The sequence below is a fragment of the Neolamprologus brichardi genome, chromosome 23 (assembly GCF_056152115.1).
Source record: "Neolamprologus brichardi isolate AB-2024 chromosome 23, ASM5615211v1, whole genome shotgun sequence".
In the NCBI taxonomy this organism is placed as follows: Eukaryota; Metazoa; Chordata; class Actinopteri; order Cichliformes; family Cichlidae; genus Neolamprologus; species Neolamprologus brichardi.
In genome coordinates, this window is record NC_142125.1 from 8,707,128 (window position 1) to 8,734,829 (window position 27,702).

Consider the following 27,702-nt stretch of genomic DNA (forward strand, 5'->3'; position numbering starts at 1 on the left):
TCTGGTAGGCCGGCCACTCCTGGGAAGATTCACCAGTGTTCCAAGTTTTCTCTATTTGTGGATAATGGCTCTCACCGTAGCTCACTAGTTTACTTTCTAATCGTTTCCAGCCTGATAGATATCAGTGACATTGTTTCTGAACTGTTTCTGTAGATCAAGGTGTGATGTATTGCTTTTTGAGATCTTTTAGCCTACTTCAGTTTGTCAGATACTTTCCATTTAAGCGATTTCTTGATTCAACAGGCCAGGAATTAATGAGGCCCGGCTTTGGCCTGTGTAATTGAACTCAGCTTTCTGAAAACTGTGGTGAATCACACTTAATTCATGATTTAACAAGGGGGACATTTTACTTTTTCACATAAGCCAAGGTAGGTTTGGAAAGCTTTTTTTCCACCTTAAGAAATGAAATAATTAATTAAAAACTGGGTTTCATGTTTACTCTCGTTAACTTTGTCTAATATTAAAATTTGCTTGATGATCATGAACGTAAATATTACAAATATCTTTTAGAAATCAGGATGGTGTAAACACTTTTTCACTGCACTGTACATGTAACTTTTTACTTTGTGCTTTATTTAACTACTCCATGTAATTTTCACTCTTGCTGTGGTTGTAGCTAGGGGTGGGTTTTAACAATCGATTCATTGATTAAAATCGCTTCTGGCTTGGATAACGTGATATTGATTCATTAAAATCCCAATTTTGCCCAAAATTCCAGAATCTCAGTTGAAACGTCACAAAATTTCAACAACCACCAAACATTTAAAACAGTAAATGAGAGCAGGTACACGGCTTCTGCACAAAGACGTAAACACACAGCGTGGACCCGCGGATCAGAATCAGTGAGATGTCGCCTTTCTCACCCGACGGCACGGACACGGTCGGGGCTGAAAGCCGACAGCTCGCTGATTCTGATGTTTAGGCGGGTCCGCGCTTTGTGTTTACGCCCCTTTTGCGCTGATTCTAAAGCTGTTAGTTTGATCTCTCTCCAAACAATATTGACTGAACCAGCAGCAAAAGAAAATCCAAACTAAGCTTCACATAAACATTGTCGTGAATTCCCTCTTAGTTTTGCTGTTTTGCTTCCACCACAATAAAATCACACTTCATGCACAGCTCTCTCTCTCTTTCTCAGTGTACTTCAAGAACAGTTTCCCATCTATCCCCGAAATCTGTTTTCTGCATTATTCGCTTGTTTGTTATGCACAAGTCTACCATTATTTAGAGCGCTGTCGGATGTTTTTTTTCCTTTTACTTACTTCCGAAAAGAAAACCTAATTTCTGCTGTTCAATAGGCTTCTGAACAAATTTAAACTTTTTAAAATTATACAAAATGCAAAACGCTTAGCATGTCTCTAATAAAACTGCTGTAATGTCAGATGTAACGTTTATATGTTGATTAATGGTTTTCTTTCGTTTTTGATGTACTGCAGAATATTTTTTATAAAATCCCAGGCCAGGAAAATCACCTTCATGTTTTTCTGTGTTTTATCTTAAGCTGCTTTGACACAAAGGCATCTGCTGTGATGCTCACACCTTTGATAAAGACTTACAAGTGTCAGCTTCCTTTTTATAGATACAAAAATATGTAAATGTACTGATCTGAATTATAATATTTCTGACTGTCTGAGGCAAAATTTCCCAGATTCAAATAGAATTGAATCGAATCGAATCGAAGGACCTTGTGAATTGGAATCGAATCGATTCTAGAAATCAGTGACGATACCCAGCCCTAGTTGTAGCGCAAGCCCAGACTTACCAGAGGACCTCTGACCTCTCCTGCTTTTGTTGCTCTCCCTTTTGCGTCATGCAAGCATGCAGGCACAGGGGACTTCACTCCGAGAGCCTCGTCACACTCGCCTTGGAGCTTATGTAACTCCAAAGGCTCTCTCAGTGCATCTGAAAGCTTTGTCCTTTTGGTATAAACAGTGACATTATAGAGTGGCGGCTTCACTGCTGTTGTCCTTCATTCTCATTGGGCAGTTTTTCAGAGAATTATAGGCCAGGAGCTTTAAGGTCAGTCGATTGAAAGTAAAAGAACTATTCTTGGAACTTAAGCTTTTGCTGAAGTTTCATTTGACAATACTTCTGTGTCCTTGTCTACTTCTCCTCCTTCTACCCTCTGAGGTTTATTTCTTGAGTGATTCTCTCAAATCTTACATCAATAATTTAACCAATCATACAGCCATGATGTAGAAAACCTTGGAGATGAAGTTTGTCAGAATAGTGAGATAATACGGTTGAAATGCATTTGAATGTTGCAGTCTTTTATCCATTGTACATGCTTTTTCAAACATTTTAGCCACAGTATAAAGTATATGACATTTAATATATAGTAGTTACTATAGAGTCATAGGAAAATGTAATTACTTTGTGAAATAACTTACTTTAGTTTCTTGACATGAATGAGAGCTCTCTTTCTCTCTGGCTTGCATGTATTCACAGAAAATCAAACCACAGCTAGCTAACTTCAAAGACTGGGATCAGTGACGTGAAGTCTTGCCTGTTTGCAGTCTAAACATCTTCAACCAATTTACAATCTAGACATAACAACTACAAAAAATGTAATGTGTCATTTTTACACAATGTTTCTTGTATTCACTCTTCAGTGCATAGAAATTGAGAAAAGAATAAAAAGCTCCACCATAAGTAGAAAATAGACAGCTGTGCTTCTGCAGCTCTCTTCTCTTCTCTTCTGTCCTCCCAACTAGACAAGAATTACCTTATATAAATTGTCTGTATGGACTGGGCCATCTACATGTTACTGTAGGTGGCCTGTAGGGCTGTGCAATATGACCAAAATCTCATATCCCGATGTAACAATTCTATCGTCCCAATAACAATATAAATCACAAAAATGTAACATTTTCTGTAAATTCTGTGAATCTCGGGCAGCTCGACTTGCGGGAAGTGTTTCCAGCTGCGCGTCATGTAGCTGGAGTGTTTTAACAGATGCATGAATCTATACATTTTTAGACATAAGTTGTAAAGGCCGCCGTTTTCTTTGTGAGTATTTATTACACGGCGTGCTGCGGGGAAAAGCCTGTTCTAACGTTTGAGTCTAAGGTTTATTTTTTAGCACCTGGCGGCTCTTTTTTAATTCTCATCCGTAAATAATCTGTTTTTCACGTGATTCAGTTTATTTTGAAAAGTCTCAACAGGATCTTGAGCTTTATTGTGAAAGGTTTATGTGGAACATAAACAAGCGATGCTGTTACCGTCGTTGTTGCTAACCACAACGCATAAAAACAGGCGCTTGTCCGTCTGTAGTGTGGTTATATAAAATATAAGAGAAAGAGAGAACTTTAAGAAATTAATATAGCCACTACAGTGACCATCAAAACGATGAAAAAATATTGCCGTAAACAGTTTATTTTGCGACACCACGAAACAAACGATAGCGTAAAATGAAACGATAGACGTTTTTATATAGTCATCCGATATATATCGTTATATCGAACAGCCCTAGTGGCCTGTGCAATGAAGTTCCCAGTGCTCAAATTTTGTGCTGATGTGCAATTCAGATTCGTAGGTGTGCCCCAAGACTGGAGTCTAATTCTTTCTCAGACAACTTAAATATCTAGTAACTGTTCCAGTTCAGGCTTATGTTCTTGATTAACACAGAAGTTTGAATACATTTCATGACTTAGTCTCTCATTTCTGTATCTGAATAACACTGTAAAAATAATAATAATCATGCAGTGTCTGTGAAAATGTGCCAGTAGCCTCTTGACTGAGCAAGCATTTTGGATACATGTGAGAAGCATTGTGTTAGGCCAGACCTGGCAGTCCTTGTTCCAGGACTATTATAAAAATGATTTCATATGAAAGTAGGACAGTATGATATCTGCCAGCTACTGCCTGTTCTTGAGAAACGTCAGAAATCTTCCAGCCTCTCTGAGGCTGCACCCCTGCCTCCAGTGAAGCCGACACCTGACGTTTTCTTATTAGGCTACGGCCTAATATGCAGAGGTCCTCACTCCAATGTTTAAGGCCACTGAAGAGGAGTCAAGTTGTTCTGTGTTATCTACTCCTTTTCTTGTGGGTGTGTTGTGTGCGTGTGGTACCTGTAAATCCAGTGTAATGATATTATATAACCCACCCTTAACAAAAGAATATGTGGAAAGACATGATTGTGGCTTTGGCTTGACATGGGTCAGAATCTCTTGCTCTGACTCTGTGATGGGACTCATGGGAATCATATGTTTTTATCCTAGTGTGAGGGAATGAGTGTTGTGTGCCATCAGCTTCAGTAATCAAGTGTTTTGGGGTTCACCAAAGCGGTGAACAAGAGCAAATGAATTAAGTTGTGGCTTAAGTAGGGTTGTTTTGGGGTGGAGCTCTGTTGTTGCATGTTGTCATTTGTGTTGTGTTGTAACTACATTTGTGTGATTATAACACTAAACATAAAAATATTTCAAATTAAAATCAAATACCGCAGCTCCTTTGTTTGCTTCAGTTAGGCTTTCTTTGTTCCAACCAGTGTTGGTCAAGTTACTTGAAAAAAGTAATCAGTAATTAATTACTGATTACTTCCCCAAAAAAGTAATCCCGTTACTTTACTGATTACTTATTTTCAAAAGTAATTAATTACTTAGTTACTTAGTTACTTAGTTACTTTTTAAAAACATGATTTACAACCTGAATAGGTGATAAAGCGATAGATCTTTCAGCCCAATTCTACTTTTTCTACATAATCCATCATACAAAATGTAATCAAATGGAAAAGTCTCTTTTTAAAACTTGTTTTGTTAGTTTTAATCTTTTAACTTTATGCATGAAGCAAAATTTTAATTATATGCACCATTATCTGACTGGAAGAAATTAGTTTAACATTTAAACCTATTTTCTGCACATTCCAGCACATAATATATATATATATATATATATATATATTATTATTTTTTATTTTTTTGTGTTTACACTCACTCTTTCAGATGCAAGTAAAACACAGCAGAAAATAAATAAAGTCAAAGACTAGCGGTCCTTTTGCTCTATTTTCACCTGTAAAGCAGGAGTAGAGTAGGCGGAGGTTTATCCTGGTGCAGGTGTGCTGCAGCGGTCAGTGGAAGGATACCGCAGTTTCTCTGTGAGTTTCCCATTACGTCGTAGCTACTCGGTGCTTGCTTGGAAGTTTAGGGGTTTTTTTCGCTGTAAAAAGAAGTTTTCTTCCCACGCACAGCGGACACTAATGTTTTTGTCACTTTTTACGGAATCAAACTCAAAGTAAGGTCAGTACTTCCACGCTTTAAACGCTGCACGCTCATACTCTCTCCGCACTCGATATATGATCCATTGTTGATCTGCACACAGCTGTTGTCATGAACATCACACTCGCTTACGTCACTGTCATGAGACATTCTCGCAAGAAAATCACGGTTTTAGTAACGCAGTAACGCAGCGTTCCTACGGGAAAGTAACGGTAATCTAATTACCGTTTTTGCAATAGTAATCCCTTACTTTACTCGTTACTTGAAAAAAGTAATCGGATTACAGTAACGCGTTACAAGTAACGCGTTACTGCCCATCTCTGGTTCCAACCATAATTATTCTGACCAGCAGACAGCTACACTTACAGCCTTGAATAGTCACGTGTATTCTCATTGTAGAGGCACACAAAACTCGCACATTTCCAGGCGCATGTCATGGTGTGAGTAACTGAGCACTATTGAAATTCCGAGAAAAGAAAACAGTGGGCTATAAGTGATCAAGCTGTAACAGCGAGACGCTAAAAAAAAAAAAATGAATTCGTGTTCAACAAAGGGCTTGATTTTATTGCTTTTCTGGGAACCACTTGAAATTGGGTGGAAAATGTTCTTAGTAGCAAGCATCTGCATCATGATGAAAAGTTTTAAGACTTTCAGAGACTAGCAACAAGGTGGGAGAGTTGTATAACCAACCAAAAACCATAGTAACAAGAAAATGAATCATTTGCATCTACATTGAACAGATTGTGACACATGGGTGAGCATACACACCTATGACTAGATAGACTGTCCTCCCTCTTGCGTGGGTTTTTGAGCACAGGCTTTCGGAGGTATTTACTCAGGTTTTTATGTCTTCTATAATATCTTTTCTCTTTCTATTATGACCAGTCATTGCATTGACATGGTAATAAGATATTACCACCTACATGAGATGTGAAGCAGTCTAAAGCATAAGTGCATCCAAAATAAAAATGAAATTCAGAAAACGAAAATTAATGTCCAGCAAGGGCAGTGACTGAAAATGACTTTTCTTATTGATTCTATGACCCTAAACATTCATTTCAATTGTTATTTAATATACAAATATTTTCATTTTGGACATTACATAGAAAAAAATAATAAAGGAGGGTATTATTTAAGGCTGCCCTACTTTGTGATAAGTAAAGTTGCTAACATACAGTTTCTGTTTCTTGATCAGCTCTTCCCTTCTGGTTCAGGAAGCTACTGTTTCCTGCCAGGAAACAGGTCAAGCAAACTCCTTGTTGCTTCAAAATTATTACTATTCAATTTTTTTCTAATTATTTTTAGTCAGTATATTGATATATTAATGGGAGGAGATGGCCTCATGGTTGTGTGTTGCCCAGGTTTGGGGAGAGCCACGTCTGAGAATGTTGTGCCATCAATTGGCGGTAAATTTTTAAAAAATTACCGCATATATTCTATAGCAGCATCAGTTTTTCTACTACCTACATCCTGCTATAGACAGTGTATTCCTTTACATACTTAACATTTAGCATGACTTGCTAAAAGGTTTCATATTTTGACAGGAATGATCAAAAAGAAAAGAGTCCACAGGCTGATGAATTAAACAACACCATTTTTAGGCATTTAAATGATATGCATAGTACAACTTTATCATATTTTCGGACTGGGTTGTTTCCAGGGACATGCCAGACTGTTGTTTTCCATGCTTCATTTGTGTTTTTCATTTTATCACCTGTTGTTTTGGAACATTAATTAGTTCATCTACCTCAAAGCCAATAAAACCCGTGGGGAAACCTGATACTCACATTTGACGGGGGTGTGTATGTGCCCTCACATGTTTGTGTTTGCAAGGGAATATTTAAGCACTGACATTATCATATGACTAATTCTAATATTGTTTTTAACGTGTGGGTGTTGGTTTAATGGTATTGGTTTTAGGTTTTTCAAATTCAGATGATAATGGAGAGTGCGTGACTGCCGGTTGGATTTGTTGTTTATGCCTGTTTATGCCTTGATGTTGCGTATGCGCATGCACGATCATGTTTGAGCCAGAGGTGAATCATTATTGTGTTTACTCCAACGTTGGTTTGTGCAGAGTGACCCAAGCTGCACAGTCATTTTGGTGGAGGTGTATGTTAGTTTATATCATTTGGACAGCAGGATTTCCCCAAGACTAATCTGGATTCTCCTGCAGGTTGTTGAGGAGTGGGAGACTCTGAGGTGTCTGTTAAGAATGATGCATATTGAGAGGATGTCTGTGGGCAGAAACACCTGGACGCATTAACATTTAGACAGTATTGTATGTGTAGGTGTGTGTTTTTAGTGCTTGTTTCTTTGCAAGATCTAAATCGGGAGTGGGCAAGTAATTTTTTCAAGGGTCCACATGAGAAACTGGAACTGTTCTGCTCAATATAATTTTTTTTCTCTAGGGAAATTTAATTATCTACCAATGATCTAAAGGATAATCCGCTCCTTCCCACCAAATATAACCTCATGTAAAAAAGTGGGTCCAGTTCTGGAGCATGTTCACAATGTTTATTTAGACACTTATGCTATTCACAGTACTCAAACAAGGCTTTGCCAAGTCTTATCTGGGTCTTTATTATTCTCTGAGAGAGCAAGCTTCGGTCCTTTGGAAAAAAAAAAAATCTGCCTTGAATTCTTGATCCGCTAGCTTTGAGGGCTATAAATGGTTCATTTTGTCCTGGGTCACTGGGCAGAAAAAGTCCTCTGTTAGAGGTTTTTTTTTTTCCCTCCATGGATCACTGTAAATACTCGAAGACATTTATGAAGCTTTAGTTGAGGTTGTGCAATTCAGCTCCTCCAACAAGGACACACACTTTATTGAAACGCCTTTTTTCTGTGAAGTGGGACAAAACATAAGCTGCTGTTATTATAAAAGCAAGGCTGCTGAAACTTTGGAAAAGTGGGCCAGTGTATACTTTGTAGAAGCAAGTTACATCACACACTATGCTGTCTAAGGCGAAAGGGGGGATTGATGTGTTCACCAAAGTTCACAGTAAACCATTCACAACCATTTGCTGCTAATAATAATTCAGACTGGACATAGAATAGTTAAACTAGTCAGCATGAACTTAAATATCCCTGTCTGAATAATCTTAGTTTCTGGGAATCATGTTAATGGAATATCACATTCTTCATTTGATTCATCCCTTTATCACCCACATGGTTGGCCAGAGTGCTTTTTTTAGCCACATATAACCATGTGGGGTTCTTTACTGCGCTGTTTTAAAAGCTCTTCCAGAATTGACTTATAAGTCAGCAGCCTGTGCAGAGCTTGAACAGGGCTGTTTATAACTTCACTGTCTAACACCCAGAGCCATTCACATAATCACGCAGGGGCTAAAAGCCCAGAACAATATGGGCTGCACAAAGACACCAACAGTTCTTCAACCACCAATTTAAACACCTGTAGCAATCTGTATATTTGCATAGAGGCTGTTATAAAGAAAAACCTCCACTGTCATTGGAGATGTTAAGCATGCTTATTTGTGTGGTTTGATATTTATGCTTTACAGGCGACCTATCGACCTTTCCTGCGGCAGATTCTAGAGGAAGTCTTTCACCCTGATCGACGTGAATGTCCTGACATCGAGCACATGTCTGGAGGTCTTACAGACCTGTTGAAGACCGGCTTCAGCATGTTCATGAAGGTTAGACATTCCTCACAGAGTCATCTCTGTCACAGAAGAAATTACCTGATTTGAGTTATTTAGACTTAAATTGGATAAACTGTTAAGAAAATGTATGAATGGACGAATACATAAAAGATTAAATATGGAAACTTTACAACTGGGTTACATTAGTACACATGGCTCTGGTAACATGCACATCTCTGAAGGCACCATTTATATTGAAATGTGCATGCGGCACCTGGATTCCAGACATTTGGTATACTGTGAAACAGAAAATCCCAATGTAGAGCCAAACAGTCAAGCCACTGAAAGCTGATGTCAACCCTTTACCATTCACTTTCACACTAAAGCAATTGATTTCTTTGTTTGCTAAATGACTGCAGTTATAAAAAAGAAAAGTCAGTCTTCACAGTGATAAACATGTCGTACCATATTCCTGTGCCAGTTTTTACCAACATGTTGCTAGCATCATGTTCCAAATAAACTATCAGTTTTTCAGCTTCCGCTTTTTATTACGATGTTTTTGTACTTTGTTTATAGTCAAATATAGTTTTAAACAAATTTTCATTTAAATCTTATATTGCATCGCAATTTTTTTGGATATGGCAGATTTCAGAAATCCCACACAAAACATGAACTGCTTCTACAAATAGAAGCTGAATGAAATGACTATACTTTTTGGACAAAAATCAACCCTTTAGAGGATAAACTGCCAAACTAATACTTTTTATACACATTTTCAAAAGTGTTTGTGCTGTACCTCAAGTTTGTTATACATATCAACCAGAGATATAACTAGAAAGGGTTTGCTGACTATTTTTCTTGATTCCCAAGAATGAGACATCTTTATTGTATAACTGGTAAAAATGAGTCACTTTTGGCAGCTCATTTGAAGAAAATCAGAGATTACTGATGTAAAAGCATGAAGCCTTATAGTCTGTGGAGATGAATATCTTCATGATATTCCAGTGCCTGTCACCTATGGGTGATTTTTGATCTCTGGGATCTATATGTGTATTAGCCTCATCTCCACAATGTTTCCAGCCTAATAGCATTACATTTGTCGACAGTGTTGGGGTACTTAATTAGTTTCTTTAATTCCTTACTGCTTTTCTATTACTCTTTAACTCTACGAGATGTACTGTTATGTAATAACTATTTAACAATATAAATGTTATGCTACAGTGCAACACACTGGCATAAACCAACCCAAAGAAGATTTCAGTGATTTTGTTGTAGAAATTGATGCTACAATGCTACAAGCCTGGCTGCTCATCGGTGCTTTTGTACCTATTGAAGATCAGACTTGTTTAATCGGGTTGGCAGAAACTCATACTCATACGCTTTAACTGTGTTGGGAAGGTTACTTTTAAAATGTATACCACTACAGATTACAGAATACATGCCCCAAAATGTAGTTTGTAACGTATTCCGTTAAGTTACTCAGTGTGAGTAATGTATTCTGAATATTTTAGATTACTTAACATGTTATCATGCTTTTCATAACTTGAATGTATCATGAATGTACTATTGCTGTGTGATTCATTACAACTACTGAACTGAACATGATTATTTGCAGCTAGCAGGTTGTTAATGCTATCCATCAAGTCCAACACTCTGCAGTCTATGAACTAACCTCAGCTAACGCCAGCTAATAATGTTAGCTCAGTGGCAAGTAGCCTTCAGTAATAGTAATAAATCACACAGTACATCGTAGATACTGAAGTGACCCATAACCCAGGTAGCTACCACAGCTAAAACAAGTTAGTTGCATCAGGCTAACATTAGTTTTTAGTTCCAGAACTTAGTTCCAGACGTTTCTTTAGGTTGAAGGTGAAGTATTTGACGCTGAGAGCAGCTTGGTTGCTAGCAAACAGAGTTTTCATTGCACGGTCAGATTTCAGTGAAATAATATACAAACTTCTTCTGCTCACCTTCAAGGCCCTTCATAACCTTCCTCCTTCTTACCGTTCTGATGTGTTAAGCACTACCCCACTCACTTCGATCCTCTTCTTCTATCCAGCTTGCTGTGCCTTCTTTCTGCCTCACCACCATGGGAGGCAGAACTTTTGGCTGCTCTGCTCCCAGTGTCATTGGGTGCCTTAAAAGGCGCTTTATAAATAAAATGTATTATTATTATTACTATTTCCTATCTAATTCAGTCCAATATACAGGTAATTAAAGAACCACAAATAATATCACTGCTTTATATAGAAAATGTAATGTGATTACAGTAATGGGTAATATAAAAAAATCTAGTCTAAGTAATGCCTATTCACTCAACAAACATGATGTGTCAAATAAAAACTCATGCTACTGTGATGGTAAATGAACTGATTCTTATTTAGCGCTTTTCTACCCTTCTGGAGTACTCAAAGCGCTCTATACAACATGCCACATTCACCCAATCACACCCATTCTCACAAGCACTTTCACTATACTTAGTGCTTTCTAACTACATTCACACATCTTTCATACTCCAATGAGCACATCAGAGAGCAACGTGGGGTTAGTATCTTGCCCAAGGATACTTGACATGCAGACTGGAGGAGTCAGGGATCAAACCACCAACCTTCCGATCAGTAGGTGACCTGCTCTACCTCCTGAGCTACAGCCACCCTTAAGATAAATGCATAATATGTATTATATGATTTATTTATTTTTTAATATCTGTGATATTTCTAGGATATCTAGGATAGCAATGGATTTGCAACTTTTGCAGAAAGATTTGCAGAAAAAACACATATGAGAACTGAAACTGTTGTCTGCCGTACCCCAACGTTTTTGCCTGGATCTGGTCATAAAGCCTTCAAAATGGATATCCAGCTCACAGTAGAAGCTATGCCAGGTCACTGCTTCAAAGAATCACATTTATTTTAAGGTAGAAAAGAATCCTCAGATGACAGCAGCACAGTATGATATTGAGGCTCTTAAAGAGCAAGACCTTAATGGGAACCGAAACAGAAAAGAAAGAAGTAATGCAGTTGGATTTGCAAAGTTTAATTGTTAAAAGTCATTGATAATTGGCTTATTCTTTCATTATTCTTTCATTATTTTAGTACTAGTCTGAGGTTTTTTTTCTAATACTATGCATAATGTACATTTCCTGCAGAGTGGATCACTCTCCACAGTCTGAGTCCCACATCTGGGCCCGCTTAAACTGATGATTACCCAGAAGGGAAGGAATTAGACAAGTTGTGTAACTGTGGCCCGGTTTCACTCAAATTAAGAAACTTGGCTCAAGAACCACCAAGTCAGACAGCCTAAACCTATAAAACTGACCTTGTAGTCTATAGGAGCCCAGTGCACACCCTTTATGCCATAAAACACCTCCTATAAAACTTCTATTTTCAGCCAAAGAGCTTACTGTGAACACAGTTTACATTATTAAAACACAGTGGACCCTGCTGTCTGGACCACGACCCGCTGAAAGCCTGTGCAGTGTTGTTTCAAACTGTCATCTTAAACTGTCTGTAACCAAATTATTTGTGTGTCTGGTGTACCATATTTAGTCTTTGTTTAAGCAGAATCCCAGTTGTACAAGCGATCTTGTAATGTTAATGCAACCATAGTTCTTGCCAATGACTGACACCAGAGAATCACAGAGTGATTTATCTTGCACAATTTACAAATGCAAATAGTGCATGGAGGAGAGGAGAAAGTCTGGAGTGGTCAAAACAACAACACTTGTATTTTATAGAACAACGTTGTTGCTTGACTGGCGCGTTTCAGCTTGTAGCCTCATCATGGTCGTCATCTGATAACCCTGATGACCTTATCGTGTTGGTCAAGCCATAAAGTTGTTCTGTGTGCTACAAGTGTAGTGAAGACTTTACTTCTTCACTTTGTGTAGATTGAAATCTGCTGTTTGTGAGCACCCTGCAGCTACATTTTATCAGAAATCTGAACGGTTTTTGTGATAAAGATAAGGACATCTTTATTGATCCCTGCAGGGGAACTTTTTTTTTTTTCCTTTATTAGAAGCATGTAAATAAACTCATCAGAACAGAAAATCCAAAACACATAGTAAACGTTTGATTTTTTGCAGTTAAGTTCGGGGCTCGTTTGTAAAGGGTTTCCACTATTTCTGCACATCAGATTGCTTCTTTACTTGAATTCTCTGACAAGTAGAATAGATAAAGTAACTATTTGTTTTGGTTTACCTATTAATGGTTACCAGATGTCGAAGGGGAAATCTTAGCCCAGAGGGTCCATCTACACTAATTAAGCATAGTGTTGATTAGTTAGTTAGCAGGACAAGTCAAGCTAAGGCATCAGTCACAAAAGCTTGGAGACCACTCAGCAACCACTTATTAACATCTGGTTGCTAGACAAAAATGTGCATTAACCGAGTGGTTGCTGGAGTTTGCCCGCTGCAGCTGAATGAAACTGGGTGCAAACAGGATGCTTCACCAAAAACCTCTTTGTGATTTCTCTGTTTGCTAGCATACTGCTGCAGTCGCTTGTAGTTTGGATGGATGATACCATCTTGATGCCAACATATTACTAACCAAGCAGTAGTGAAACGTGAGAAATGTAAACCTAAAATGGGTTTATATTAGTGCTGTCAGCGTTAATCTTGTCAAAATGATATTAACGCCACGTTAGCGAGCTAACCATGCTAACACGTTAGCACCGTGCAGCCCCACACTCTTGGGCACACATGCGCTAACTCACTAACGGAGATTTGGTGCGTTAATGCAGTTATGGCGCTAACGTCGTTTTAACGAGATTAACGCTGAAAGCACTAGTTTATATCCATAATCCCAAAAAAGTTTTATTTTTGCTTAATAATTTTATATATATTTATAGATTTTTTTTCTAATTATTCAGTTGATATTTGCCATGATTCTGTGTTTTGTGCTCATCTTTGTGTTTTTATGGACTGCTTTAAATTGAACTAAACTCAATTTAATTTATTTTTTTATTAAATAAATTAATAGCTGGTGTCTAGCAAAAGACAGAGGCAGATAATGTTGAGATTTTTTTTTTTTTTTTTTTTTGAGAATTCACATTAAACAGTTTGGTGAGTGGCATTGTAGAAAAAGTCCACAGATGATGTCTAAAAGTATGTTTTCTTTTCCTCAGACACACTCTGCACCACATTTCAGCTCACAGCCCCTCACTACCCATGTGAGGTTGAGATCCAGGGAACACACTAGTGGGGATTTACTTACACATGGGGATGCCACGTCTGCATTGTTTAGAAGTCCCACCAGATCTGCCTAGATGTACAACATACAGCTTGAGCTGAGCAAGTTCCCAAAATTTGCCATGAACACATGTTGAATCATCCCTGACATGCTTTATCCCAGCCTGCTGCTGCTTCACGTGGATAGCCACTCTCTCCTTAGGTCCACCCCCTGCAGCTCTGATTGCTTGGTTAGCATTCACAGGCTTGTCCTGACCGCTGCCCGCTGACCAATAGTACAAAGCCATTGCTCACCACCATAAGCACCAGACATTACCTGCTGTTAAAACAGCATTTTAAATGACAGTTAATAATGTGCTAGCACAATTTTTTTTTATATCAGTCTGTGAGATGCGCCCTAACACAGGTGATGTGGGATATTTAGGTGTCTGTGTGTTGTGTAAGTGTGTGTGTAGAGCTTACATGTCCACGTGTTAGCCATCATGACACCAGTGTGAGGAGACGTCTCACTCCGAGTGTTGTTAGCAGGTGCACTGTGATCAGTGGCACCACAATATCACAGGAATCCAGCTGAGAGGTGAGTCAGCAATAATACATAAGAGATGGCAGAGGTGTTATATAGAAAAGAGATGATATAAAGCAGCGGTCCCCAACCTTTTTGGCACCACGGACCGGTTTATGCCCGACAATATTTTCACGGACCGGCCTTTAAGGTGTCGCGGATAAATACAACAAAATAAAACTAGTACCGGTACCGAAAAAAGATTTATTCATAAAGACCCAGCAAAACAGAGTTAACAATAAAAACGATAACAAAATAACGCTGAAAACCGATAAAAACCTTGAAAACCATACATTTCACACCTGAGCCTCAACTCTCGCAGCCCGGTACCAAACGACTCACGGACCGGGACCAGTCCGAGGCCCGGGGGTTGGGGACCGCTGATATAAAGTGTTCAGTGGACAAAAATATATGTTTATTAAAGGAAGGAAGGAAGTAGCATAAACAACTCCAGTGGCCTAAAAATACCTGTCAAAATGTCTCGTCTTAACTCCAGGTGAGCCGTCCACATCCTGGCGACAACCCTCTGCTCTTCCTCTTCATGGTTGGTGGTGTCACACCATCAGAACTTCGTCTCATCAAAGAGACTGTTGCCACACACAGACCGGGGACCCAGGTGAGTCTGTGGCCTGTCGCTGTCAGGTGACGTTGCTCTTTCCCAGTTCTGCTTCCAGTCTCATTGAGCTAGTGTGGACATGATGTTGTTCAATAATTGGGGAAAAGTTTTGTTCAAACTACGAATGGCTTCACTGGTAAAATTAAATGAAACACATTATGTTTTAAAGCAGAATTGAGATCCATGCTAGCAAGCTTTACCTGCATGCTTTAACCTCAAGAATGAGCACTGAAATAACTTTTACCGTTTTCTGTTTTTATTGCAGTCATATCACTTAAAGTGATGCCATACAAAGCGATTAAACTTACAACTAAAAATATAGTTTCATTTAATTCAGAAACCCAATACCTGAGCTCTTTATGTTGAACTGTTTATAGTAATATACACTGAATGGACACTTTATTAGTGGACGGGTTTGAGATGTTTTAACTTGAAAAGCTAACAAAATACATCAGAATATGGATACACTGTGGCTATAAAGGGATAGACATGGTCAGCAACAAGATAGTCTGCGGGATTTAAATAATTCTCAGTTGGCACTAAGGGGCACAGAGTATACCAAGAAAACATCCCCTACACCACTACACCATTGGATCCATGCTTTCATGTTGTTTATTCAAAATTCTGACTGTACAATCCAGATGTTGAACCCTAGTTTCATGTTTTTAACTGACAGAAGTGCCATCCGGCGTGTTCTTCTGCTGCTGTGGCGTATCTGCTTCAGCATTCGACGTGTCATACATTTAGAGATCCTCTTCTGCACTCTGGCTATTTTCCTCTGACTTTAGGCATCAACCAGCCATTTTTATGAAGAGAACTTTTGTTCACTGGATATTTTCTCCCTGCCAGATAATTCTCTGTAAACCCTAGAGATGGTTGTATGGGAAAATCGCAGCAGATAAGCAGTTTCTGAAATACTCAGGCCAGCCTGTCTGGCACCAGCAACCATATAATCACCTTTCTTCCCCATTGTGATGCTTAGTTTGAACTTCAGTAGGTTATCTTGCCCATCTCTATTTGCCTAAATGCTTTGAGTTGCTGCCATGCAATTGACTGTTTAGATATTTGTGTTAACATAGAGTTGAACAGGTGGGCCTGTTAAAGGAGCTAGCGAGTATATATTACATTATATTATATTATATTATAGCTATCCAACCTTTGTTACCCTCTCCTGTGACAAAAGCCACTGGTGATATAAAAGATTATTAGAAATTTAACATTAACAGTATCAAGCAATCCTTAAGTTCCATACTCAGTAGTATCTGCTGAATTTCAAGCAAAGACTGACTGCATGAGCAAACATAAGTACTGACCTACATAAACAGGTGGCTCTGATCAGGCATAAAGGTGAGCATGTCATCTGATCTTTACACCTTTTAATACACTAATTGCATACACAAGATGTTGAGTCTGTCTGCCTGTCTGTGTGTTTGGGTGGTTTGAGTGTTTATTGCATATGCAATCAACACTAACACACAAAACATGCAGATAATGCATTTACTCTGGATGAGAGGAGTGCAAGAAATACGTGAGGTACATGAGGCTTGTCTTAATAAAAGGCTTCGAGAAGGAGGCCAGAGGCAATGAAAGGCTTGGCAAAGATCAAAGCCCCCCCATCTGTAATCAGAAGAACTGAATAAAGACCAGCTTATATAATAACCTGCAGGGCCACACGCACTCTAACCCTTACACAGAGATGTGCTCACACTTTATGTGATGTGTTTGGACCAGACATTTATGAGTATTTACACTGAAAACAAACTGCGAAGTTTTGCTTTTGCACTTGGATGTAATTCTTCTGAAATACAGTCACTCTGCCACCACAAACAGCCACTGCTGTTCTAGGCAGTTAAGGGCGCAGAGTTAAGTCAACACTGCTGCAAAGAAACAGGGCTTCTCTGTTATACAACACCAGAAGAGGTCTGCAGAACTATAGGAGTGCATACTTCAGCTAAAGCCATTCAGCTATGTACTTCTGTCATTTTAAAGTTACGTTTTTGAAAGCGGCATCTGAATCCAGAGCTGCGTAAGAGAAAACAACCACTGATCCAACATCCATTACACTACCAAACAAGAATTTGGACAGGCGCAAAGTAAAAATTATCAAAAAGCAGATATGGGTTAGTGCAGTAAGCAAAAAGACAGACCTTAAAATGCCTTATATTGCACACTACTGGCAATCGCTTCATGGGGTTGTCACCCGTAATGGATTTCATTTAACAATGAGCCTTATCAGAAATTAGGTCATACACAATAAGCTCTCCCAATTTGGCAATCTATGTAAGCTGCAAAATGTCCCACCTCTTCCTCTGACGTTTCAGTGCCCTACATCACTACCTCCTGTTTAAACCTGTCCAACCAGAGCATTATCATTCCCAATGCGTAACATATCAACGATTTATCATACCCCTAGGTATCTCATAGTAACGCTAAAGGTACCCTTCTACTAGAGGTGCAACGATACTCATATCGATATTGAACCGTTCGATACAGTGCTTTCGGTTCGGTACGCATATGTATCGAACAATACAAAATTTTTAATTTATTTTATCAACTTTTCTTCTGCAATGCTGTCTGTGTTGAGAGCTCAGTGGATCTGCGTTCGACTATTCCGCCTAGGCTGCACTGTCGAGCGCAGATCCACTGAGCGCAGCGCAAGCTAGCAAGACAGAAGCTAAGCTCGTTGCAACATGGCAAATTGAACCTCCCCCACCCTCATTCAGATCTGGCCTTTGGAACTATTTTGGTCTTCATGTGAAGTATGACCCTGAAGGTAAGCGCGTCATGGACAAAAGTAAAACATTATGTCGGATGTGCCACGCAATGCTCAATTACATGGGTGGAAACTAGTGCGTTAGCGCAGTTAGCTCGTTAACCTGTTGATGCCGTCCAGCCCCACGCACGGGGCAATCCGCGGTAGCTCATTAACGGAGATTTGCCGTGTTGTGGCGTTAACGTCATTTCAGATTAACGCTGACAGCACTAGTGGGAACACAACGAATATGACTGCACATTTACGCCGACATCATCCTAGTGCAAAAACAAGTGGAAGCAGACAAAAACAACAAGCACGCATGCTTCAAACTTTACCCGAGTCATTTAAACAGCCGTTAGCACATGATTCTCCTTATGGTGACCTGATATGTTTAATATGCTGCTGAGAATATAGCCCAGAAGAAGCGTATAGTATAGCTTTTATTTTGGAAAGAGCCATTTCATTGTAATAAACTCTCTTTTCCAAAGATGAGTGATTTCTCGATCAGATAGATTTATTTTTTATTACTTTGTTGTTTCAGCAACATTAAATTTAAAAACTGTACTTTTGAGTTAAAATATATATTTATAATTTTAATAAATGACAAATTAAAAAAGCATGAACATTTTTTTTGTATCGAAAAAATGTCGAACCGTGACACCAAAGTATCGAACCGAACCGAAACATGAATTTTGTGTATCGTTGCACCCCTACCTTCTACATCCTTATGAAATGCTTGCGGCTTTCTATTCCAGCCTTAAACCTAACCTTAACACATTGATAGATTCATGCAAACCCGCTCTTATGCCCCTTAACGTGTTGGGATGAGAACACGTTGCTCCACCATCCTAGCATCTACCTGTATCCTCCCAGATGGGGGTTGCTTCATCAATTCCTAACTTCTATGTGTGTCTGAGCATAGATGCCACACTCTAACTGTATTCAGCTGTTCTGCTGTCAGTCATAGAAAACTCAGTTAAAGCAGTTATCATGAGAAACGCCCAAGGAAAGAAGACCAGGAGGCCGAGTTTATTTCTTATCATCTTTAAAGATCAACAACTAATGACACCCAAGATTACGTATCAATGACGCATCAATGCTTTCCAGCATATGAGTGGTATTTGCATCTTATCAGCCTCTGGGAGGAGATTGTGTTTCATGGTTCAACTGCTGTAAAACAGCTTCTCCACAACCACAACAGGCATCTTAGTCATCACACACACACCTCATATCAACTGCATTTTTAACAGATATGCTGCAAAGTATTAAAGATCACAAAACACACAGGCTCACAAAGCAGTGTGATACTGTGTTGCTGTTGAAGTGCAATTTTACTGAGCATATTTTACAATCTTATTGACTGAAAAATGTGACAGGCAGCCAAGCCGCCAGCCATCCAAATTCACCCAAAAGCAGGGAGAGATTTTTAAGTAAAGCCTCACACGTGCTGCACAGCAACTGGATGCACTTGACATAATTCCTGCATTTTCTATTTCCATCTTTTGCATCCAAACCTGTGCCGAAGTTTACGTGCAAATAAATAAATAACGTTTCTGGATCGACGCTGTAACTCTATCCTGTGCTCATTCAGCTGTTGCCTAACTTTCAGTGCTTTTATTCTTTACATACAAAAACCTGCAAAATGATTTTATAAAGCATGTTGTGCCAGGATTGTATTCGTTCCCCATGTCTGAATGAACTTATTGAATTATTCCAGTCATATTTATTCTCCAAACTAAATATATGGATAACTGCTGTCTTTGATTTAACATCACCCTTACAAAGACTTTAAAATGAAAAATAAACTTTGGTTTGCGAGTCACCAACCAAAACATCATTTGTTTGACACCTCAAACACCACAACCTTCTGAGTACTACTACTTAACAAAATAACCCACCTACAACAGAAACTGATTCACGCAGCTCTTGGATTTCCACCTTGTGAATTTCTCAACATGTGCTTCATTTATAAGTGTCGGCTTGCACATGTTGACATCCTTTGACTCTGACGAGTGTGTTGTTCCCCACTCCAGGTGCTCGTTCTCTCCACCAGGTTACTAAGACCGACGGACATCCCCGAGCTGCTCTTCGGCACCCAGAGACTGGTACCTGATATCGGTGTGTAAAAACGGAAACGCAGGTGTTAACACGCGGATGAACACATGCACCTCGAACATCTAAACACTGAGGTGTGAAGAGGGCATGAGAAATTAAAATGGCGTGTCAACAGACGACATGCAAATGAAGCAACATTCCTGTTCTATAAAAAGCCACCTCTCTAAGCGTGAGGCGTAAAATTCCATCAAATGTTAATATAAAGCAATAAAGTCACTTTTCAAACACCCTTGTGTGATGTCTTTTATTTGCATAAATACACAGGACACAAGAGGTCAAGTTAGCTGTTTAAAGCAGGTCTCTGTGTGAACCCATTAGAAGTGTTAACAATGGACAGCATGCTGTTGTGGCCGGAAGAATACACACTCTCTGTTAACATCATCCCCTCGCAAACATCATATGGTGACAAATAAGACCAGGATAATTAACAAAGCGTTTCACGCTGCCTGCCAAGGCCGATAAATTGCTCACTTAGACCTCACCTCCACCTTCCATCCCTCCCACTATCCCGTCTCTCTTTGTTCTCTCCAACATGAATCATCACAGCTAAAGCTCAGAAATTCACCCACAACTGGGGCCGTTCTCGAATCTCCCTCATTTTGTCAAACACAGGTGTAATTCAGCAAATCCTCGTCTGGCAGGCTTGAACAGAATTCCCTGATTGGGTTCTGAATTGCCAGTAAACTGATGCAATTGCACGTTTTAATGGCAAACTGTTTTAATAGAATTTTCACCTCCTCTTTGGGACCGGTGCAGTTCTTTGGGGTCTCTAATGAAAACAAGGTCAGCTCTGGAAGAGGGAAAAAAAACAACTTTGTTTTGGATTTGGCTGCAGTCGCATCAGCAGCTTCATTTTTTAGTCAAAATACTGTTTGGGAGGTCAAGGACTGCACAGGGCTTTTAGTTTTATACAGCTCACAAGATCTGTGAAGTGGCTGTACAGTCATGCTTCCATTGTGTCCATGCTTTTCATCACTAGTCTGATATCCAAGCCTTTTTTAAGAATTGCTGTATTCATGGGTCAGACTACCTTGTTCTGTGTGCGTCATCTGCTCCCAGTATGAATGCGGTTTATTAGTGTTACAGTCCCAAGGACATCAGTGACTCAGAAGTTCTATCATCTATTGTTTGTAAACTTTTTATTCCCCACCCAGTGAAATGCACACATGCAAAATGAATAACGCTCCAGAAACATCATAATCTTTTTATTATGAAAAAGAACTTGTAACAAATAAATAACAATAGGCCCTTTGGACTCTTTTTAATAAAGTGCATCAGTGATAATCACCAACACATGCTACATAGTGGCTGTTACCCCACAAGGATACTTCAACCCCTACCCTTCCCTCACTCATCAATCATGCACAATGATGCGTTTGTAAGTTGCAAAAAATAAACTGCAGATATTCAAATATGAGAGTGAACACACCGAGAGCTGCACTGAGACCCAGCTTAAGTGGCGGGTATAATAATGCCGGTGTTTAGCCTTGATGAAATGGCAGTCTGAATAAAGAACAGCCACAACAGGCACAGCTAAAAATAAGCAGTCCTTCAGAGCTGTTGTTGCCAAGAGGGCTTTATGTACAATTTTTATATGCAGTTTTTAGTTCTCTCAGCTTCAATCGGCTGTTTCTGTGTCCTCAAAGGGAAATTTTCTCCCCCTGAACTGCTTCACCGCTGCTCTTCGCGTCATCTGACAGGACAGACGCCATTTATCTCTGCAAAGATTCATCTGCCTCCTGCTATACTGTTCATATCACACCAGCTGGACTGGAGCAGGACTTCAGTGGAGAAGCGTGAATCTTCTGTCCTCTTTTCCAACGTTTAGTACTTTCTGTGGCCACTCAACCACTTTCAGCTTGTAGCGCTCCTCACACTGAGGTGACAGTCCGGACTTTGGCAGACAGCGCCTGCTTGAAGCGCCTCTTCAGATCCTGCATATTGGGAGACTTTGGTCTGGGGATGAGGAGAGAGCGCCTCTTCTCTGTGACACCACTAGCAGAGGTGGGTGGGGAGCTAGAGGCAGGGGGTGGCTGCTTGGCTAGCTGGCAGCACAGCCTGTGGAAAGCCCCGTGTACCTGGTTGTAATCCTCACTGGCAGATACTTCATAGAAGGAGCAGCCCAGGTTTCCAGCCAGAATGGGACCCTGCTGGGAGTCAACTCGCCTCAGGTGCAACAGGTCTGCCTTATTGGCCAGCAGGATTACCGGGGGCATACTGGCACCGCTGCTGCGGACAACGAGCTGGTGCAACTGATCGATCAAATCAAAGCTGCTGCGGTCAGTCACAGAGTACACCAGCACCACAGCATCAGCCCACTGAATGGAGCAGGTCACATGGTCAGGTAGACTGATGCCATTATCTGTCATCTGGGGGGGGGGAAGAAAAAAAAAGACAATGATTAAAACACAACTTCCTCTGAAAAACATTTCCAGCATTCTTGTTCTGATGCACAAAATCAATCGAATTTCAGGAAAGATTAAATGTTCCTCATTTTATGAAACTGAGCTTTTGTAATGTCTGGAATGCCAGCTGAGGCAGACAAAAGCTATAGGATTACTCCTCCAGAAGAGAGAGGTGTGGGTGATTGAGAAGTCTGGATGTGGATCAGGGTATCATTTACTCTGGCCCCAGACATCCATTAGCTTAAATGGAAGATTAGACAGGCAAAACAAAGGGCTCTACTTCAGGAGGAAAACAGACATGTTCGGTTTTGGAGCAGTGCCTGCAGACGCTTAGATATTTTTTAACCAGACGGTTATTTTGTCCACTCTGTTACCCTCCAGTCAGCCCAGACAGATTATAATATGTCCCTTTCTGCTCACCTCGGCACCAGGAGTGTCCTGTACTTGGATGGTCACTTGCTCTCCATCCACCTGGACTTCTCTGGAGTAGAGATTACCTGCATATAGGAGGAACAAAACCTTTAGTACCCCAAAAAATAACAATTAGCTCAATTTTAGCGTTTTCCATTCATAAAAATACAGATATTCAACTTACCAGCATTTCTCTCGTAGTCTCCGATGAAGCGTTTTGTTAGGAATCTCACCACGAGTGCTGAGGAGAAGCGAGAAAACAACGTTAAACATATACGCCAGGGTATACGTTACCTACAATGCTTGCGTATTTTTTTTCCGTTCCCTCTTACCTGTCTTCCCCACACCGCTGCCTCCTATAACGGCTATTTTAATGGCCCGGTTGGGGGCCGAGTATTCAGAAGCTGGATACTCCGCTATGGTCGTCATGTTCTGGATGAGGCGCATTGTTTTTGCCCGTCAGGTCAGTCAAAAAACGAAAAAACAATCCAAAGCAGAGACGAAACTATTTTCGAGTCCAAGTATAAAGCGAGCTTTTAAATAAAGTGAGTTTAGTCAATTCCGTTTTCCTCGCAGAGTGGTTCGGTGGTCAATTATTTTCTTCTTGTAGAAACCCGGAGGGAAAAGTCAAAACAGTCTTTAGAAGGAGAAGCTGCGAGCAGACGCTGGCGCAGAAGAGACCACAGAGTTTTTATAGCGCTCCAGAAGCGGCCACATCTGATTGGGTGTCGGTGATCCCTCCTCCTCCTCCTCCTCCTCTCCTCTCCTCGTGCGTCCCCGCCTACACGTGGATGTTCAAGCTATCCTCAAGCAGGAACGCTTCTGCAACAGGTGAGACCTCTGTCTGGGTGTTCTGATCAAATAGCCTTTGTTTTTGAACTGGGAAAGGTTGCCTGTCCTCTGCAGGTATGTCACTATGAATTACACAGATTTGGGAAAGAAAAGGACATAAACAAAGCTTTAGCTGTGTGGTGAAATATCGTGACAGGTTTCCCCTAAATAAACAACAAATACCCCGCCTGTATCAGAGCCATCGTTACCAGAAATCCTTGAAATTCAACCGCTACTTTTATTTATGTCTTAAATGCGATTTTTATATAATATTTTATTTCCTATTCTTTTGAATGCACACGGTTGCTGTTCAACCTCCCAGCCTGTGTTGTGTTGCGTTGCAGCTGGTGACTTGTTAAGACATGCCCCTAAACTTGTCCACACAGGGGGTTAATGGCTGTTGATGTTGCATCAATACACCCCCTCCCACACATCATACACATTCACGCATACCTTACAGAAACTCATGCAAGCGTATGCGCTTCATCTCAGTCATTTTAGTGCCAGCTGTGCCACTAAATGTACACATTTGTGCACAAGTTACATGACAAGTTCAATTTGAAGCTGCTCTCCATCGTGATTTAATCCATTTTAGCTTTTTTTTGTCTCATTTTTCTTTTGCCTCCTGTCATACACCCTTCCCTCCCTCCCTCCTTCTCCCATCTTTCATTTATGCTCATGTGCTCTGAGGTATTTTGGCATCCAGTTCTCCTGCGCCGTGATTACGGTCTGGTATGTATTTTTGATAAGAGTGCTGATGACAGGCAGCTGCACTGAAATATGAAATTAGTGCCCATGATTCACAAGCAGGCATCGTTGCAAGGTGTACACACACACACACACACACAGCTGTTCATTTTAACCACATCACAGCCGATGTGGTGAACTCCACCCTGGCTGTGACGCAAGTGCCTGTTTTCTTGCTAATAGTGCATAAATACTGTATTTACATTTGATGGCATGTATGCAGGATTTTCTGGAGTTCACCCCCACGGCTCAGTGCAGGGCTTTAGTTAAACATAAAGCCCAAGGTTCGACCTTTTTAAGTGAATGTTTTGAGTGAGATGCAATTTCATAATTTTAGCCCACACACGAGCACATTTGTAGCACAGAACAATTAAAAGCATCACTGTTGCTCTCTCCTCGACATCAGGGGAGAAGTCTAATGATGACAGATAGTAAAACGAGGATGCTTGTGGGGGTGTTTTTATTTGTTAGCCTAATGGATAGCCAGGGTTCACTCTTTTGACACAATCAAAAATGGTGAGTGACTCACACCAGTAGGCAAAGCAGGTTGTTCACTAGTGATGGGTCGTTCGCGAACGAAATGGCTCTTAGAGCCGACTCTTTGAAGTGAACGACGCGAGCCGGCTCCTTATTGGGAGCCGTGAGGTTTTTTTTTTTTCTTTCTCTCACCCTCTCTCTCGCCCTTTTTTCCGCTAAACTCGCGCGCGGCCTGTACCGGCAGAGGGGGGAGGGGCGTTAGTTACACTCGCAGTAGCACAGGATCAGAGCCAGAGAGAAAGAGAGCGAGGGACAACAACGTCACATTAGAAAGGTATAGTAATCATCCACTATTTTCAGTTGCAGATGATAAAGGATTCAGAAATCATGCAGGCCGATATAACAGAGAATGTGCATCTTCTTTTTGTTTTAATATTTTAATTTATATTTAATTGTGTTGTAGTTTGCAGTGTTTTGTGTTGTTTCACGTAAAATTTGTTTAAAAGGAAAAAGCTGAAAATTTAAATAGTTAAAAGTTTGAAATGTAAATAGTTGTTCTTTGTATTATATGATTTATTTATTACATTTTATGTGGAGTGAATAAATAAAGTATATTTATGGTGGACCTTAGAGACAAAGCACGTACAAACTCCAAAACACGTAAAAACTCCAAAACGCGTAAAAACTCAGACGCACTTACAAACTCCTAAGCATGTACAAACTCCAAAACACATAAAAACTCAGAAGCACGTACAAACTAAGAAGCACGTACAAAAGACAACAGAAGTGCTCCAGGATGCTAGGGCACAGTGTTGAGCTTTTGTTACCTAGTGGCTACACAAGCCAGGAAGTATCAACAACCGGATTTGGTGTGTGGTAGTAACAGGTAAATGAATTTTTTTTTTTAATTATTTGAATAAATATGAGTGCTTGTCTATAAATACACAAACAATACACATATGCTTTCAATTGTGTAATTTAAGTGATCTGGGTAGCTCTGTTTTGGAAGTTAAGTTCATGCTAGAAATGTGTTTTGGAGTTTGTATATGCTTTAGAGTTTGTACGTGCTTTGTCTCTAGGGGCCATATATAAACAACCACTTTTTTAAACATTAGTAATTCCTTTTCTGCATAATTTTATATTATTGTTAATGATTAAATAATTAAAGCAACAAAACAACCTGAAGAGCCGGTTCGGAGCCGAAAGAGCCGGCTCTTTTTAGTGAGCCGAGCCGAAAGAGCCGGATCTCTAAAAAGAGCCGGAAATCCCATCACTATTGTTAACACAATGACTTTAAACTGTTTTGTGAGTGATACATTGCGCCATAACTCAGTCTGTATGAAAAGCATTTATCCCGACACGAAAGCACAGTGACTTCAGTAAAGTGCACTCTCTGTGTTGTTGTTCCTTTCTGCGTCTTAGAGGCAAATTAATGCCTTTAAGTGAAAGATATTTATAACTACAGCAAAGCAGTGGAGGGCCTGTTATAGGGATCAGGGTGTCACTCACATAGAGGTGACAATTGATGGTTATAAAGGGTAGAATGGGGCTAATCCTTTAGTTGTGGTGTGGGCAATTGTCAGAGAGGATTTGGGGTATTCATTGCAAACGGAGGAATGTGGAGTTAATTGGTAGGGGAGGGCAGTCAAAATCTGGAGGGGAGGAGGGTGGTGTTCACAGAAGGATGTCCTTGTTGACACAGAAGCGTGGACTGATTTCCCAAGATGGCCTCGCCTTTTGCAGTAAAGCTGACAAGAGGCAGCCTTCACTTTGCCCGGGGCACGAGCCCACAAAAGAGGGTCATTTGGGATATTAGAGAAGCACAGGCCAGATTAAGAGGCTTTCCAGAGCCAAATCTTATAAGACAGTCATTTTGTAATGTCAGTGAATTGAAACACAGGGTTTAAAACTGGGATTCTTCAAATTTTATTAAATGAATGACAGTTTAGGGAGCCAGCTTATACCTGAAGGCTAGACAGGGGTGGGAATGCATTTCATAAAACAATAATGAATGTCTGTTTAGAGGATGGTGGTTGTTTCTGTCAGCTATCAATTGTGTGTCAAGTTATAGTCTTTGAAACAGTGAGGTTGATGGCATATTTCTTGACACTAGCTGTATCGATCTGTATCGTGAAGGTTTAGTCTTCTATGACGGTTAGAAGACTGTAAACTAAAGGGAAAAAATTCCTTTTAATCTTGTTCTGTGTTATGATGTCATGTCATAACCCGAACTGTGGATGTACAAAACATATCATTAGAACAAAGAGTCTTTTGCATGTTTAGGTGCCCCATAAAAATGGGTCAAAGTTGGGCTGTCTGCTATAACAGACTATTCATTAATAACTAAAAACATAAAATGCAGAACGGATAGTAACTCCAAGACTAGAAAAAGACAACAACCCTAAAAAAAAAAACCACTTTGCACGCTAAAAACCGTTAAAAACATCATCAACTGAAGGCGCTGTTAGCTGCAGTGTACTAATGTGCAAAGCTTAGATTAATGCATCACATAGACAATCCTTCTGTTATTCATCTGTTAAAAATACCTCAAGATGCTTCTGCTAAGGCGGCTCTCAAACAATAAAAAGAACTGCGTTTGCAGCACCAAAAGTGTTGCAAAAATATTTGACTTTCATCACTCAAATTGTCCATTGGCCTACTGTTTGCTTGGTTAGTAATTATTAACTTTATTTAATTTAGTGCCACAAGTTTCAGAAATAAGTTCAAAGCTGTGTATTACAAAAAAATACTCACTACTTCAAATTTAAACTCAGAAACAGAGT

The 27,702-nt window shown here is 39.9% G+C and overlaps 2 protein-coding genes across 2 annotated transcripts in view; one reads left to right on the forward strand and one right to left on the reverse strand.

Annotated features, from left to right (window-relative positions):
• Positions 1-20,296, forward strand: part of scfd2 (sec1 family domain containing 2) — a 108,501-nt gene extending 88,205 nt beyond the window's left edge. The window contains exons 7-9 of the mRNA XM_087836880.1: positions 8,732-8,866; positions 15,059-15,178; positions 19,967-20,296. Coding sequence (XP_087693006.1) covers positions 8,732-8,866; positions 15,059-15,178; positions 19,967-20,059 — 348 coding nt within the window. The 3' untranslated portion in view covers positions 20,060-20,296. The remainder of the gene's footprint in view (positions 1-8,731; positions 8,867-15,058; positions 15,179-19,966) is intronic.
• Positions 20,297-21,226: 930 nt separating this feature from the next.
• rasl11b (RAS-like, family 11, member B) lies at positions 21,227-23,515 on the reverse strand. Its single transcript, XM_006790202.2, has 4 exons — positions 23,197-23,515; positions 23,049-23,105; positions 22,874-22,950; positions 21,227-22,417 (listed from the first exon to the last, which is right to left on the reverse strand). The coding sequence occupies exons 1-4, from the start codon at positions 23,309-23,311 to the stop codon at positions 21,920-21,922; spliced, it is 747 nt and encodes a 248-aa protein (XP_006790265.1). The 5' UTR covers positions 23,312-23,515; the 3' UTR covers positions 21,227-21,919.
• Between the last annotated feature and the right edge of the window lie 4,187 nt (positions 23,516-27,702).

Coding starts and splice junctions, on each gene's coding strand:
- rasl11b (XM_006790202.2), bottom strand. CDS start 23,311: ATGCGCCTCATCCAGAACATGACGACCATAGCGGAGTATCCAGCTTCT. Junction 23,106..23,196: donor CAGCGGTGTGGGGAAGACAG/GTAAGAGGGAAC, acceptor GCTTCTCCTCAG/CACTCGTGGTGAGATTCCTA. Junction 22,951..23,048: donor AGACTACGAGAGAAATGCTG/GTAAGTTGAATA, acceptor TCCTATATGCAG/GTAATCTCTACTCCAGAGAA.